Source organism: Ascaphus truei, unplaced genomic scaffold (genome assembly GCF_040206685.1).
Source record: "Ascaphus truei isolate aAscTru1 unplaced genomic scaffold, aAscTru1.hap1 HAP1_SCAFFOLD_2476, whole genome shotgun sequence".
Taxonomy (NCBI): domain Eukaryota; kingdom Metazoa; phylum Chordata; class Amphibia; order Anura; family Ascaphidae; genus Ascaphus; species Ascaphus truei.
Genome location: NW_027455405.1, coordinates 22,363 through 37,711, shown reverse-complemented (window position 1 = coordinate 37,711; position 15,349 = coordinate 22,363). Strand labels below are relative to the sequence as shown.

The window sequence follows — 15,349 nt, the reverse complement described above, 5'->3', positions numbered from 1 at the left end:
CTGAGGAACATCAAGGCGGGTGAGACCCCCCCCCCCCCTTACCCGTCTCATCCCCCCTTACCCCATCTCTGCCTCCTTACTCATCTCTCCCCTTACCGTCTCTCTCCCCTTACCCGTCTCTCTCCCCTTACCCGTCTCGCTCCCCTTACCCGTCTCTCTCCCCTTACCGTCTTCCCCTTACCCGTCTCTCTCTCTCTCACCCGTCTCTCTCTCCCCTTACCCGTCTCTCTCCCTTACCCGTCTCTCCCCTTACCCGTCTCTCTCCCCTTACCCGTCTCTCTCCCTTACCCGTCTCTCTCCCCTTACGTCTACCCTTAACCCTCGTCTCTCTCCCTTACCTGTCTCTCTCCCTTACCTGTCTCTCTCCCCCTTACCAGTCTCTCTCTCCCCTTACCCGTCTCTCTCTCCTTACCTGTCTCTCCCCTTACCCGTCTCTCTCTCCCCTTACGTCTCTCTCCCTACCGTCTCTCTCTCTCTCCCCTTACCCGTCTCTTCTCTCCTTACCTGTCTCTCTCTCCCTTACCCGTCTCTCTCTCTCCCTTACCCGTGCTCTCTCTCTCCCCTTACCCTGTCTCTCTCCCCTTACCAGTCTCTCTCTCCCCTTACCCGTCTCTCTCCCCTTACCCTGTCTCTCTCCCCTTACCCGCTCTCTCTCCCTTACCCGTCTCTCTCTCCCTTACCAGTCTCTCTCTCCCCTTACCGCTCTCTCTCTCCCCTTACCCGTCTCTCTCTCCCCTTACCCTGCTCTCTCTCTCCCTTACCCGTCTCTCTCTCCCCTTACCCGTCTCTCTCTCTACTGCTCTCCCTCCCTTACCGCTCTCTCTCTCCTTACCGTCTCTCTCTCTCTCTCCTTACCCGTCTCTCTCTCTCCTTACCCGTCTCTCTCCCCTTACCGTCTCTCTCTCCCTTACCCGTCTCTCTCTCCCTTACCCGTCTCTCTCTCCCTTACCGTCTCTCTCCCCTTACCCGTCTCTCTCTCCCTTACCCGTCTCTCTCTCCTTACCTGTCTCTCTCCCTTACCCGTCTCTCTCTCCCCTTACCCGTCTCTCTCTCTCCTACCCGTCTCTCTCTCTCTCTCTCCTTACCCGTCTCTCTCTCTCCTTACCCGTCTCTCTCCCTCTACCGTCTCTCTCTCCCTTACGTCTCTCTCCCTTACCCGTCTCTCTCTCCTTACCCGTCTCTCTCTCTCCCTTACCCGTCTCTTCTCTTACCGTCTCTCTCTCCTTACCCGTCTCTCTCTCCCTTACCCGTCTCTCTCCCCTTACCCGTCTCTCTCCCCTTACCCGTCTCTCTCTCCCTTACCCGTCTCTCCTTACCGCTCTCTCCCCTTACCGTCGCTCCCTTACCCGTCTCGCTCCCCTTACCCGTCTCTCTCCCTTACCCGTCTCTCTCCCCTTACCGTCTCTCTCCCTTACCCGTCTCTCCTCCCCTTACCCCGTCTCTCTCTCCCTTACCCGTCTCTCTCCCTTACCCGTCTCTCTCCCCTTACCCGTCCTCTCCTCCCTTACCCGTCTCTCTCCCTCTCCCTTACCCGTCTTCTCCCCTTACCCGTCTCTCTCCCCTTACCCGTCTCTCTCCCCTTACCCGTCTCTCTCCCCTTACCCGTCTCTCTCCCCTTACCGTCTCTACCTTCCCGTCTCTTCCCTTACCCGTCTCTCTCCCTTACCCGTCTCTCTCCCCTTCACCCGTCTCTCTCCCCTTACCCGTCTCTCTCCCCTTACCCGTCTCTCTCCCTCTCACCCGTCTCTCTCCCCTTACCCCGTCTCTCTCCCCTTACCGTCTCTCCCCTTACCCGTCTCTCTCTCTCTCACCCGCTCTCTCTCTCCCCTTACCCGTCTCTCCCCCCTTACCCGTCTCTCCCCCCTTACCCTCTCTCTCCCCCTCACCCGTCTCTCTCCCTTACCCGGCTCTCTCCCCTTACCCGTCTGCTCCCCCCCTTACCCGTCTCTCCCCCCTTACCCGTCTCTCCCCCTTACCCGTCTCTCTCCCTTACCCGTCTCTCTCCCCTTACCCGTCTCTCTCTCCCCTTACCCGTCTCTCTTTCTCCTTACCCCGTCTCTCTCTCCCCTTACCCGTCTCTCTCTCTCCTTACCCGTCCTCTCTCTCTCCTTACCCCGTCTCTCTCTCCCCTTACCCGTCTCTCTCCCCTTACCCGTCTCTCCCCCCTTACCCGTCTCTCTCCCCTTACCCGTCTCTCTCCCCTTACCCGTCTCTCTCCCCTTACCAGTCTCTCTCTCCCCTTACCTGTCTCTCTCCTTACCTGTCTCTCTCCCCTTACCCGTCTCTCTCTCTCCTTACCCGTCTCTCTCTCGCCTTACCCGTCTCTCTCTCTCTTCCTTACCCGTCTCTCTCTCTCCCTTACCCGTCTCTCTCCCCTTACCCGTCTCTCTCTCCCCTTACCCGTCTCTCTCTCCCCTTACCCGTCTCTCTCTCCCCTTACCCGTCTCTCTCTCCCCTTACCCGTCTCTCTCTCTCCTTACCCGTCTCTCTCTCTCCTTACCCGTCTCTCTCTCTCCTTACCGCTCTCTCTCTCCCTTACCCGTCTCTCTCTCTCCTACCCGTCTCTCTCTCTCCTTTCTCTCTCTCTTTCTCCTCTCTCCACTCTTCTGTCTCTCCTCTATCTCCTCTGTCTCTCTCTCTGTCTCTCCTCTCTCTCCCTCTCCCTCTCCTCTCCCTCTCCCTCTCCCACACATACAGCCCTAATCCTTAGCACATATTCTGATTCGCTCACACGAATAAACATTAAGGGGGCGCTGAAGTTTAACACCGCTTAGTATATCTGTCCCTTTGTGCCCCAGGTGACCGCCCTCCATCTGCCATGACTCCCAGCATCCTCCTGTCCCACGACAAGAAGTCTCAGCTGGTGATTGGTGGGGCCGGGGGGGAACATGATCACAAGTGCCACTGCTCAGGTACCCGTGCCCGTCTTATGGTGCCACAGCTGTGGCTGCCACTGATTGGGGGGGTATAGAAATGGCGGCTGTGTGCAGGGGGAGGCTGGCGCTGACACTGCCTGTGTGTGTGTGTGTGTGTGTGCGCAGGGGGAGGCTGGCTCTGACACTGCCTGTGTGTGTGTGTGTGTGTGTGTGCAGGGGGAGGCTGGCGCTGACACTGCCTGTGTGTGTGTGTGTGTGTGTGCGCAGGGGGAGGCTGGCTCTGACACTGCCTGTGTGTGTGTGTGTGCAGGGGAAGGCTGGCGCTGACGCTGTCTGTGTGTGTGTGTGTGTGTGTGTGCAGGGGGAGGCTGGCGCTGACACTGCCTGTGTGTGTGTGTGTGTGCAGGGGAGGCTGGCGCTGACACTGCCTGTGTGTGTGTGTGCGCAGGGGGAGGCTGGCGCTGACACTGCCTGTGTGTGTGTGTGTGTGTGTGTGCAGGGGGAGCATGGCGCTGACGCTGCCTGTGTGTGTGTGTGTGTGTGTGCAGGGGGAGGCTGGCGCTGACACTGCCTGTGTGTGTGTGTGTGTGTGTGTGTGTGCAGGGGGAGGCTGGCGCTGACACTGCCTGTGTGTGTGTGTGCGCAGGGGGAGGCTGGCGCTGACACTGCCTGTGTGTGTGTGTGTGTGCAGGGGGAGGCTGGCGCTGACACTGTCTGTATGTGTGTGTGTGCGCAGGGGGAGGCTGGCGCTGACACTGCCTGTGTGTGTGTGTGTGTGTGTGTGTGCAGGGGGAGGCTGGCGCTGACACTGCCTGTGTGTGTGTGTGTGTGTGTGTGTGTGCAGGGGGAGGCTGGCTCTGACACTGCCTGTGTGTGTGTGTGCGCAGGGGGAGGCTGGCGCTGACACTGCCTGTGTGTGTGTGTGCGCAGGGGGAGGCTGGCGCTGACACTGCCTGTGTGTGTGTGTGTGTGTGTGTGTGTGCAGGGGGAGGCTGGCGCTGACACTGCCTGTGTGTGTGTGTGTGTGTGTGTGTGTGTGCAGGGGGAGGCTGGCGCTGACACTGTCTGTATGTGTGTGTGTGTGTGTGTGCAGGGGGAGGCTGGCGCTGACACTGCCTGTGTGTGTGTGTGTGTGCAGGGGGAGGCTGGCGCTGACACTGTCTGTATGTGTGTGTGTGTGTGTGTGCAGGGGGAGGCTGGCGCTGACACTGCCTGTGTGTGTGTGTGTGTGTGCGCAGGGGGAGGCTGGCGCTGACGCTGCCTGTGTGTGTGTGTGTGTGTGTGTGCAGGGGGAGGCTGGCGCTGACACTGCCTGTGTGTGTGTGTGTGTGTGTGCAGGGGGAGGCTGGCGCTGACGCTGCCTGTGTGTGTGTGTGTGTGCAGGGGGAGGCTGGCGCTGACACTGTCTGTATGTGTGTGTGTGTGTGTGTGTGCAGGGGGAGGCTGGCGCTGACACTGCCTGTGTGTGTGTGTGTGTGCAGGGGGAGGCTGGCGCTGACACTGCCTGTGTGTGTGTGTGTGTGCAGGGGGAGGCTGGCGCTGACGCTGCCTGTGTGTGTGTGTGTGTGTGTGCAGGGGGAGGCTGGCGCTGACGCTGCCTGTGTGTGTGTTTGTGTGTTTGTGTGTGCAGGGGGAGGCTGGCGCTGACGCTGCCTGTGTGTGTGTGTGTGTGTGTGTGCAGGGGAGGCTGGCGCTGACGCTGCCTGTGTGTGTGTGTGTGTGTGTGCAGGGGGAGGCTGGCGCTGACGCTGCCTGTGTGTGTGTGTGTGTGCAGGGGGAGGCTGGCGCTGACGCTGCCTGTGTGTGTGTGTGTGCAGGGGGAGGCTGGCGCTGACGCTGCCTGTGTGTGTGTGTGTGTGTGTGCAGGGGGAGGCTGGCGCTGACACTGTCTGTATGTGTGTGTGTGTGTGTGTGTGCAGGGGGAGGCTGGCGCTGACACTGTCTGTATGTGTGTGTGTGTGCGCAGGGGGAGGCTGGCGCTGACGCTGCCTGTGTGTGTGTGTGTGTGTGTGTGTGCAGGGGGAGGCTGGCGCTGACGCTGCCTGTGTGTGTGTGTGTGCAGGGGGAGGCTGGCGCTGACGCTGCCTGTGTGTGTGTGTGTGCAGGGGGAGGCTGGCGCTGACACTGCCTGTGTGTGTGTGTGTGCAGGGGGAGGCTGGCGCTGACACTGTCTGTATGTGTGTGTGTGTGTGTGTGTGCGCAGGGGGAGGCTGGCGCTGACACTGCCTGTGTGTGTGTGTGTGTGTGTGTGCAGGGGGAGGCTGGCGCTGACACTGCCTGTGTGTGTGTGTGTGCAGGGGGAGGCTGGCGCTGACACTGTCTGTATGTGTGTGTGTGCGCAGGGGAGGCTGGCGCTGACACTGTCTGCCTGTGTGTGTGTGTGTGTGTGTGTGTGTGCAGGGGGAGGCTGGCGCTGACACTGTCTGCCTGTGTGTGTGTGTGTGTGTGTGTGTGCAGGGGGAGGCTGGCGCTGACACTGCCTGTGTGTGTGTGTGTGTGTGTGTGCAGGGGGAGGCTGGCGCTGACACTGCCTGTGTGTGTGTGCGCAGGGGGAGGCTGGCGCTGACACTGCCTGTGTGTGTGTGTGTGTGTGTGTGTGTGTGCAGGGGGAGGCTGGCGCTGACACTGCCTGTGTGTGTGTGTGTGTGTGTGTGTGCAGGGGAGGCTGGCGCTGACACTGCCTGTGTGTGTGTGTGTGTGTGTGCAGGGGGAGGCTGGCGCTGACGCTGCCTGTGTGTGTGTTTGTTGTGTGCAGGGGGAGGCTGGCGCTGACGCTGCCTGTGTGTGTGTGTGTGTGTGTGTGCAGGGGGAGGCTGGCGCTGACGCTGCCTGTGTGTGTGTGTGTGTGTGTGTGCAGGGGGAGGCTGGCGCTGACGCTGCCTGTGTGTGTGTGTGTGCAGGGGGAGGCTGGCGCTGACACTGCCTGTGTGTGTGTGTGTGCAGGGGGAGGCTGGTGCTGACGCTGCCTGTGTGTGTGTGTGTGTCTGTGTGTGTGCAGGGGGAGGCTGGCGCTGACACTGTCTGTATGTGTGTGTGTGTGTGCAGGGGGAGGCTGGCGCTGACGCTGCCTGTGTGTGTGTGTGTGCAGGGGGAGGCTGGCGCTGACGCTGCCTGTGTGTGTGTGTGTGTGTGTGCAGGGGGAGGCTGGCGCTGCCGCTGCCTGTGTGTGTGTGTGTGTGTGTGTGCAGGGGGAGGCTGGCGCTGACACTGCCTGTGTGTGTGTGTGTGCAGGGGGAGGCTGGCGCTGACACTGTCTGTATGTGTGTGTGTGTGTGTGTGCGCAGGGGGAGGCTGGCGCTGACACTGCCTGTGTGTGTGTGTGTGTGTGTGTGTGTGTGTGTGTGTGTGTGCAGGGGGAGGCTGGCGCTGACACTGCCTGTGTGTGTGTGTGTGTGTGTGTGTGTGTGTGTGTGTGTGTGTGTGTGTGTGTGTGTGTGTGTGCAGGGGGAGGCTGGCGCTGACACTGTCTGCCTGTGTGTGTGTGTGTGTGTGTGTGTGTGTGTGTGTGTGCAGGGGGAGGCTGGCGCTGACACTGCCTGTGTGTGTGTGTGTGTGTGTGTGCAGGGGGAGGCTGGCGCTGACACTGCCTGTGTGTGTGTGTGTGTGTGTGCAGGGGGAGGCTGGCGCTGACACTGCCTGTGTGTGTGTGTGTGTGTGCAGGGGGAGGCTGGCGCTGACGCTGCCTGTGTGTGTGTGTGTGTGTGCAGGGGGAGGCTGGCGCTGACGCTGCCTGTGTGTGTGTGTGTGTGCAGGGGGAGGCTGGCGCTGACGCTGCCTGTGTGTGTGTGTGTGTGTGCAGGGGGAGGCTGGCGCTGACGCTGCCTGTGTGTGCGCAGGGGGAGGCTGGCACCGATGCTGCCTGTGTGTGTGCAGGGGGAGGCTGGCACCGATGCTGCCTGTGTGTGCAGGGGGAGGCTGGCACCGATGCTGCCTGTGTGTGTGCAGGGGGAGGCTGGCACCGATGCTGCCTGTGTGTGCAGGGGGAGGCTGGCACCGATGCTGCCTGTGTGTGTGCAGGGGGAGGCTGGCACCTATGCTGCCTGTGTGTGTGCAGGGAGAGGCTGGCACCGATGCTGCCCGTGTGTGTGCAGGGGGAGGCTGGCACCGATGCTGCCTGTGTGTGTGCAGGGAGAGGCTGGCACCGATGCTGCCTGTGTGTGTGCAGGGGGAGGCTGGCACCGATGCTGCCTGTGTGTGTGCAGGGGGAGGCTGGCACCGATGCTGCCTGTGTGTGCAGGGGGAGGCTGGCACCGATGCTGCCTGTGTGTGTGCAGGGGGAGGCTGGCACCGATGCTGCCTGTGTGTGCAGGGGGAGGCTGGCACCGATGCTGCCTGTGTGTGTGCAGGGGGAGGCTGGCACCTATGCTGCCTGTGTGTGTGCAGGGAGAGGCTGGCACCGATGCTGCCCGTGTGTGTGCAGGGGGAGGCTGGCACCGATGCTGCCTGTGTGTGTGCAGGGAGAGGCTGGCACCGATGCTGCCTGTGTGTGTGCAGGGGGAGGCTGGCACCGATGCTGCCTGTGTGTGTGCAGGGGGAGGCTGGCACCGATGCTGCCCGTGTGTGTGCAGGGGGTGGCTGGCACCGATGCTGCCTGTGTGTGTGCAGGGGGAGGCTGGCACCGATGCTGCCCGTGTGTGTGCAGGGGGAGGCTGGCACCTATGCTGCCCGCCCTTCACCTGTCCTTCACGTGTTCCTCACAGGCCATAATGAATACGCTGTGGTTCGGCTCCAGCCTGGGGAAATCCATCTCCGATCCCATCCTCTACGTGACCCCGGAGAACACGCTTAGCTTCGAGTCTTCCTTTAATAAGGTGAGAAGTGTCTCCGTGTGTATGATCTGTTTGAGCAGGGCTGTGTCTCTCCCTTTCCCTGGCATGTCCCGTGTTCTGCACACACATGTTTTCCTGCGGACACGTGTCGCGTGCTCTCTCCTGCGGGGGGATCTGTTTGAGCAGGGCCGTGTCTCTCCCTTTCCCTGGCATGTTCCGTGTTCTGCACACACATGTTTTCCTGCTGACACGTGTTGCGTGCTCTCTCCTGTGGGGGGATCTGTTTGAGCAGGGCTGTGTCTCTCCCTTTCCCTGGCATGTTCCGTGTTGTGCACACACATGTTTTCCTGCTGACACGTGTTGCGTGCTCCCTCCTGCGGGGGGATCTGTTTGAGCAGAGCTGTGTCTCTCCCTTTCCCTGGCATGTTCCGTGTTCTGCACACACATGTTTTCATGCTGACACGTGTTGCATGCTCTCTCCTGCGGGGGGATCTGTTTGAGCAGGGCTGTGTCTCTCCCTTTCCCTGGCATGTTCCGTGTTCTGCACACACATGTTTTCCTGCGGACACGTGTTGCGTGCTCTCTCCTGCGGGGGGATCTGTTTGAGCAGGGCTGTGTCTCTCCCTTTCCCTGGCATGTTCTGTGTTCTGCACACACATGTTTTCCTGCTGACACGTGTTGCGTGCTCTCTCCTGCGGGGGGATCTGTTTGAGCAGGGCTGTGTCTCTCCCTTTCCCTGGCATGTCCCGTGTTCTGCACACACGTTTTCCTGCGGACACGTGTTGCGTGCTGTCTCCTGCGGGGGGATCTGTTTGAGCAGGGCTGTGTCTCTCCCTTTCCCTGGCATGTCCCCTGTTCTGCACACACATGTTTTCCTGCGGACACGTGTTGCGTGCTCTCTCCTGCTGGGGGGATCTGTTTGAGCAGGGCCGTGTCTCTCCCTTTCCCTGGCATGTTCCGTGTTCTGCACACACATGTTTTCCTGCGGACACGTGTTGCGTGCTCTCTCCTGCGGGGGGATCTGTTTGAGCAGAGCTGTGTCTCTCCCTATTGCAGGCGGTGCAGCGAGGACTCCAGGAAATGGGTCACCAGCCTAAGAACAACCCTTACTTCTTCAACGTGGTTCAAGGCGTGTCCCAGGAGGGAGCGTGTCTGCGTGGCCACTCCGACGTGAGGAAAATGGCAAGGGCCGCGGGGTATTAGGGAGAGGTATCAGAGAGAGCCCCGCCTCACCCACACACTCAGGAAACCCGCTAGGGCAGGGGCGGGAAACTCCCTGTCCTCAAGGGCCACCAACAGGTCAGGTTTTCAGGATATCCCTGCTGCAGCACAGTCTTCCACTGAGCCACTGATTGAGCCACCTGTGCTGAAGCAGGGATATCCTGAAAACCTGACCTGTTGGTGGCCCTTGAGGACTGGAGTTGGGCCACCCCTGCGCTAGAGCCTATAATAGGCAGCATGGAGTAACTGACGGTAACCTACCTCCTGCAGGGCTCCATGGGTATCAAACCCAGACAGAAAGGGGATAACGCCTAATGTTCCAGCACGGGAAGGGTTAACGCGCTTGTCGCTGCTGTTGAGCCATCACTCTCCACATGGAAAGCCTGGAGTTGCAGTATAACCTCCTCGCTCCCAGCAACCGGACACACGCGTGACACACGCGTGACACACGCTTGACACACGTTATTCCTTACATCCGCCGACTAGAGTGGAATATTGTAAAGATGGAAAGATTCTGCAGAGGCTGCAGTACTGAGTCCTTCCACAGGGTGGCATGAGAGGCACACGCGGCAGCTATATGTGTATGAGCCAGAGAGGCCAGCACTTGTAATGCCTTCACTAACTGCAGCCCTGCCATTCCCCATTATCCCTTAGCATACAGTGCTTCTACTGCAGCGAGGGATTCTGGGTAATGACATGCAAATGAGCACACAGTGTCACTTTTTGCTTCTTATCCATTTTAACATGGAACAGCCTGGGTTAAAGAAGTGCAGAGCCAGTAACCTACTCACAGACAGGGGTTTCAACCTTGTGGGTATCTTCAGTGTGAGGCTGGTTATACAGGCTTTGCAATGTGAAGTTATATGTATGTGTGTGTGTGTGTGTGTGTGTATGTATGTGTGTGTGTGTGTGTGTGTGTGTGTGTGTGTATGTATGTGTGTGTGTGTGTATGTATGTGTGTATGTATGTATGTGTGTATGTATGTGTGTATGTATATAAGTATGTATATCTTTATTTATATAGCGCCAAAAGTGTACTCAGCGCTTCGCAAAGAATACAGTACCGGATATTATAATAATACAATAAGCACAGCTAACTCAGACAATAGGAAAGGAAATCCCTGTCCCGCAGAGCTTACAATCTACGAGGTATGTTGGGGAACTTACAGAGACACCAGGTGAGGGAGTAAGTGCTGTAGATGGCAGTGCTTGGCCACAATGGGTGGTAGGAGTGACTATGGGGGTGGGACAGTAGCCATGAGTCCGGGCTATTGGGATACTTGATTTGTGAGGCGAGTTTTAAGATTAGTCAGTATTAAAACAGATAGGTTAACACCATTAGTAGGGGAAGAGATGGCAGGGAGGCGTGGGTGGGAGCAGGTGTGTATATGGCTGGGTTCAGGGTTAGGAGAGATCCCCAGCAGCAGGAAGGAGGAAATAGAGGGTGTGAATAGAGGATTTTGTGGATGCTTTTTATTGAGGGGTAAAGAAGTTTGGAGAGAGGTGTATAAATAATGGTGCAGTGTAAGGGCACATGCCTAGGTGGAGGGGAGGAGAGATGAAGAAATGTGGATAGGAGGGGAGTGGGGAAGTGGGCGAGAACAGAAACGTTTACAAAGGAGTGAGGAAACCGCAAATAAAAAAAGCAACAGGGAGAGGGCATAGTGAGATGCAGGAGGCGAGAGTTCCCACATATAGGAGTAGTGAGATGCAGGAGGAGAGATGCAGGAGGCGAGAGTTCCCACATATAGGAGTAGTGAGATGCAGGAGGAGAGATGCAGGAGGCGAGAGTTCCCAGGTATAGGAGTAGTGAGATGCAGGAGGAGAGAGTTCCCAGGTATAGGAGTAGTGAGATGCAGGAGGAGAGATGCAGGAGGCGAGAGTTCCCAGGTATAGGAGTAGTGAGATGCAGGAGGAGAGATGCAAGAGGAGAGATGCAGGAGGCGAGAGTTCCCAGGTATAGGAGTAGTGAGATGCAGGAGGCGAGAGTGCCCAGGTAAAGGAGTAGTGAGATGTAGGAGGAGAGGTTTCCCAGGTATAGGAGTAGTGAGATGCAGGAGGAGAGAGTTCCCAGGTATAAGAGTAGTGAGATGCAGGAGGAGAGAGTTCCCAGGTATAGGAGTAGTGAGATGCAGGAGGAGAGACTTCACAGGTATAGGAGTAGTGAGATGCAGGAGGAGAGAGTTCCCAGGTATAGGAGTAGTGAGAAGCAGGAGGAGAGAGTTCCCAGGTGTAGGAGTAGTGAGATGCAGGAGGAGAGATGCAGGAGGAGAGAGTTCCCACGTATAGGAGTAGTGAGATGCAGGAGGAGAGAGTTCCCAGGTATAGGAGTAGTGAGATGCAGGAGGAGAGAGTTCCCAGGTATAGGAGTAGTGAGATGCAGGAGGAGAGACTTCACAGGTATAAGAATAGTGAGATGCAGGAGGAGCATTTAGAAAGTCCCCTTCTCACAGCTGCAGATCTTCCTGTAATCTTCACCTCCAATTCAAACTCCAGTATTAACTTCGCAGACACTTTATATGGGACCCTTTATATGGGACCCTTTATATGGGACCCTTTATATGGGACCCTTTATATGGGACACTTTATATGGGACACTTTATATGGGACACTTTATATGGGACACTTTATATGGGACACTTTATATGGGACCCTTTATATGGGACACTTTATATGGGACCCTTTATATGGGACCCTTTATATGGGACCCTTTATATGGGACACTTAAGATGTTACTAAGGCCGCAGTGCGTGTGCTGTGCGCACGACAGGGTGACTGGCGGCGCTCGTTCCCGGCATCAGCGCAACCAGGTGGGCTACTGGAAACTCGGGGCAGGGAGGTGTGGCGGGGTGACGGCCATGATGTCACGCGGCTGGTTTGCCCTCATTGGCTGAAACGCCGCTGTGACGTGGCCAATGCTCGGGCGCCGCGCCAAAATTCTTGTATTTTGGCAAAGGCGGTTGTGCATCGCGCATTGTGCCGGGCGCGCAGGCAGCTACTGGGACCTGCGCTATAGAGGGTCGTACCTTGTGTGCGCTGCGCACGCCGTCGCCACCGCGGCCACCGGGGAGAAAGCCTACGGTGTTAGCACAGCCAAGATAGACTGAAGTTCCCCCTACTACATACGTCCACTCCATGTAACTCCCTGCAGCACTCCGTGCAACTCCCTGCACTCGATACTCCCTGCACTCATAACTCCCTGCAGCACTCCGTGCAACTCCCTGCACTCGATACTCCCTGCAGCACTCCGTGCAACTCCCTGCACTCGTTACTCCCTGCAGCACTCCGTGCAACTCCCTGCACTCGATACTCCCTGCAGCACTCCGTGCAACTCCCTGCACTCGATACTCCCTGCAGCACTCCGTGCAACTCCCTGCACTCGTTACTCCTGCAGCACTCCATGCAACTCCCTGCACTCGATAGTCCCTGCAGCACTCCGTGCAACTCCCTGCACTCGTTACTCCCTGCAGCACTCTGTGTTACTCCCTGCAGCGCTCTGTGTAACTCCCTGCACTCGTTACTCCCTGCAGCGCTCCATGCTAGTCCGTGCATTCGTTACTCCCTGCAGCACTCTGTGCACTCATTACTCCCTGCAGCACTCTGTGTAACTCCCTGCACTCGTTTCTCCCTGCAGCACTGCATGCTAGTTCCTGCACTCGTTACTCCCTGCAGAACTGTATGCTAGTTCCTGCACTCGTTACTCCCTGCAGCACTCCATGCTAGTCCCTGCACTCGTTACTCCCTGCAGCACCGATTCTTATTACAATAAAGAGACAGATGTGTCAATGTATTATACAAATGGCGACATGTAGGAATGACTCCACATGTCCCTGCCAGAGAATATATATACATTGCTCTGCGTGTTTCTGGGAAATTACATGCAAATGAGCACACACTGTGTCACCTTTTGTCTGAAAAACCCTTGTTACATGGAGCCCATATAAGCCAATGCGCACTGTTAACACAGCTTTAAAGCACAGCATGGGAATCAGATGCAAAGCCAGAGCAACCACTCACAGACATGTTTCAACCCTAATGGGCATCATCCGTGTGAAGATGGTTGTGTGTAAATAAATAAAGTGTATATATAACCGTGTATAACTCCTGTTCACAGACTTCATCGTCAGATAAATGTCACAATCAGATCTTTCTGATTTAAAAGGAGGGGGCTGTATAATCAGCCTTTGTTCCAACCCCAGTATACCCCTTGAGAAAGCGCTCGTAGCGTGAAACGCGTGGGAGGAGATTTTTGTTCTGTCTTTATTATGTTTTATGTTTTTTTAACATGTAGTTAATAAACTTTATTTTTTCACTTCCCCGGTGAGTTGTTGACGCTTTTTTTCCTGCGTCCGCTGTCCCGCCGATCCTCCGTTGCGTCATTGTATCCTGGTCTTCGATTTGACGTGCCCGCAGCAGCCTTGCAGGCTTAGATACAATGGGTTTCCACAGCCAGCTCTGACGGAGACGGTGCTCTATACAGAGCCGCCATACTGCCCACCGGGACCGCAGAGATTGGGGAGGAACCTCCACCCGGAACGGGGACTCAGAGGTAATTAATTTCTCCTCTGAAACGCACACCCCCATCGGCTGTTCTACGTGATCATAGAAGCTCGATCCTCTAGAAAAACTCTGACAGTCTTCATCTTCAAATAGCAGACATTGGCCTTACCGTTACAAAGTATTATACCTGCGCTCCTGTTGCTGCTGACAGAACCCAGTATATACCTGTATTCTCCCTACAGGACGACTCCCGTTCTGACATTTTTGTGCAGTTCTTTAAGCTGAGATTGGCTATTTTTGTTTATTTAAATGTCACAGGGGGCCTGAGCGGACACACGTCCTGTTACTGCCTCTGTGTCAGGGGCGGGCAACTCCTGTCCTCAAGGGGCACCAACAGGTCAGGTTTTAAGGCTATCCCTGCTTCAGCACAGGTGGTTTAATCTGTCCCTGCTTCAGCACCAGCGGTTCAATTAGTCCCTAATTCAGAGCCGGTGGTTCAATCAGTCCCTGCTTCAGCACAGTTTGCTTAGCCTTTGACTGGGCCACTGATTGAACCACCTGTGCTGAAGCAGGGATATCTGGAAGACCTGACCCATTGGTGGTCCTTGAGGACTGGAGTTGCCTACCCTTGCTGTATGTACAAGTCACTAGTGTATCCCCTGGTGCAATATAGAGAGCTGCCTACTACAGGGTGTCATTTTTCCCAGAATCCTCCTCATTCTACAGACTTACTTATCATGCCGTTAATCCCACCCCTATATCAAAGCTGCCGCTGTGCAGTTAGTCTGGCTAGAACTGACTCAGTGACCATAAGAAGACACATCCCTCACAATGCCCTGTTATCACAAGCAGTTATAACAATGTTGACAGTCCCGACCTTGTTTCTGTGTGCAAGGCATGAGAAGCAGCTATATTGGTCGGGGAAAATGCATAACGTCCTTGAAGGTTCAACAACCAGTATAAGCAAAATCCAGGCGCTGGAATTGTGACATACCTCTGGTGCAGGTAAGTGGAACAGTAGCAGCATAATATCGCAGACACAATCCACACGCAGAGTGCGAATTCTTCAAGTGCTTAACGTGCTTATCATATCTGAGAACAATACTTGTAGCTGTTACGTGTCGAGATAAAGAACTGAAATGCCACATGTGTCGTATAGAAGCACAGTTTCTCCACTTTCTGAATGCCACGCGGCTATGCAGATATAATGCAAGAGAAACCATCTGCGGGCATCTGGTCTCTACTCTGATTGTACAAGTCAGTACTCAACTCCCAGTCAGAAAACCACTATCAATCTGTAATTGGCTGTATATTTCCTTGCTTAATCAATGTCCTCAGCTGCTCTACTCGGTATATGCAACTACACATGTAAAATTGCTATCAAGTTAAGTGGTACTCTCTAACTTAGCGCGCTTAGCAGATGCATAGCAAAAGGCCCCCAGAAATGAATTTCCTCCGTATACTTTTGTTTAGAACTCCAGCTCTCCTTAAAAATCGCTGCCCAACACGCGTTTCACCTCTGTTATTTCGGGGGCAGAGTGTGCATGTCAGGGCGGCCTTTTTATACAGCATCATGTGGCAAACCTGATGTACGGCGATAATCCCACTTACTGCCCAATGCGCGTTTCGCCTCTGTTATAAAATAAAATATATACATTAATTATACAGTTCTAAAAATAACACTAAATAGCCGATTTCAATTACTTAGATAAAATGACTAAAGACAAATCCTTCATTGAGACCATCTGGGCTCAAACTACCCATTCTGCTTCCTTTTTTAACAAAACCTTATCAAGATCACCCTCTCCAATACCACGGGGGACCTTCTCCATTGCACAACATTTCAGTGACGTCACATTACTAAAGATCTATTCCCCTTGTTATACCAGTAGTATAGTTTGTGACAGAGCACAGCCAAGCGACAGCCAGACTTGGAAAAAAGGAAAAATATCCAAGGCAAACGCCAAATAAGCAGATCAGTTTA

The 15,349-nt window shown here is 55.8% G+C and overlaps 1 protein-coding gene across 1 annotated transcript; it reads left to right on the top strand.

The window, feature by feature from the left end:
* On the top strand, window positions 1-13,181 carry LOC142481283 (glutathione hydrolase 5 proenzyme-like). Its single transcript, XM_075582764.1, has 4 exons — window positions 1-19; window positions 2,799-2,912; window positions 7,577-7,687; window positions 8,702-13,181. Exons 2-4 carry the CDS (start codon window positions 2,889-2,891, stop codon window positions 8,846-8,848), a joined length of 282 nt encoding a protein of 93 aa, XP_075438879.1. The 5' UTR covers window positions 1-19; window positions 2,799-2,888; the 3' UTR covers window positions 8,849-13,181.
* Window positions 13,182-15,349: the final 2,168 nt, after the last annotated feature.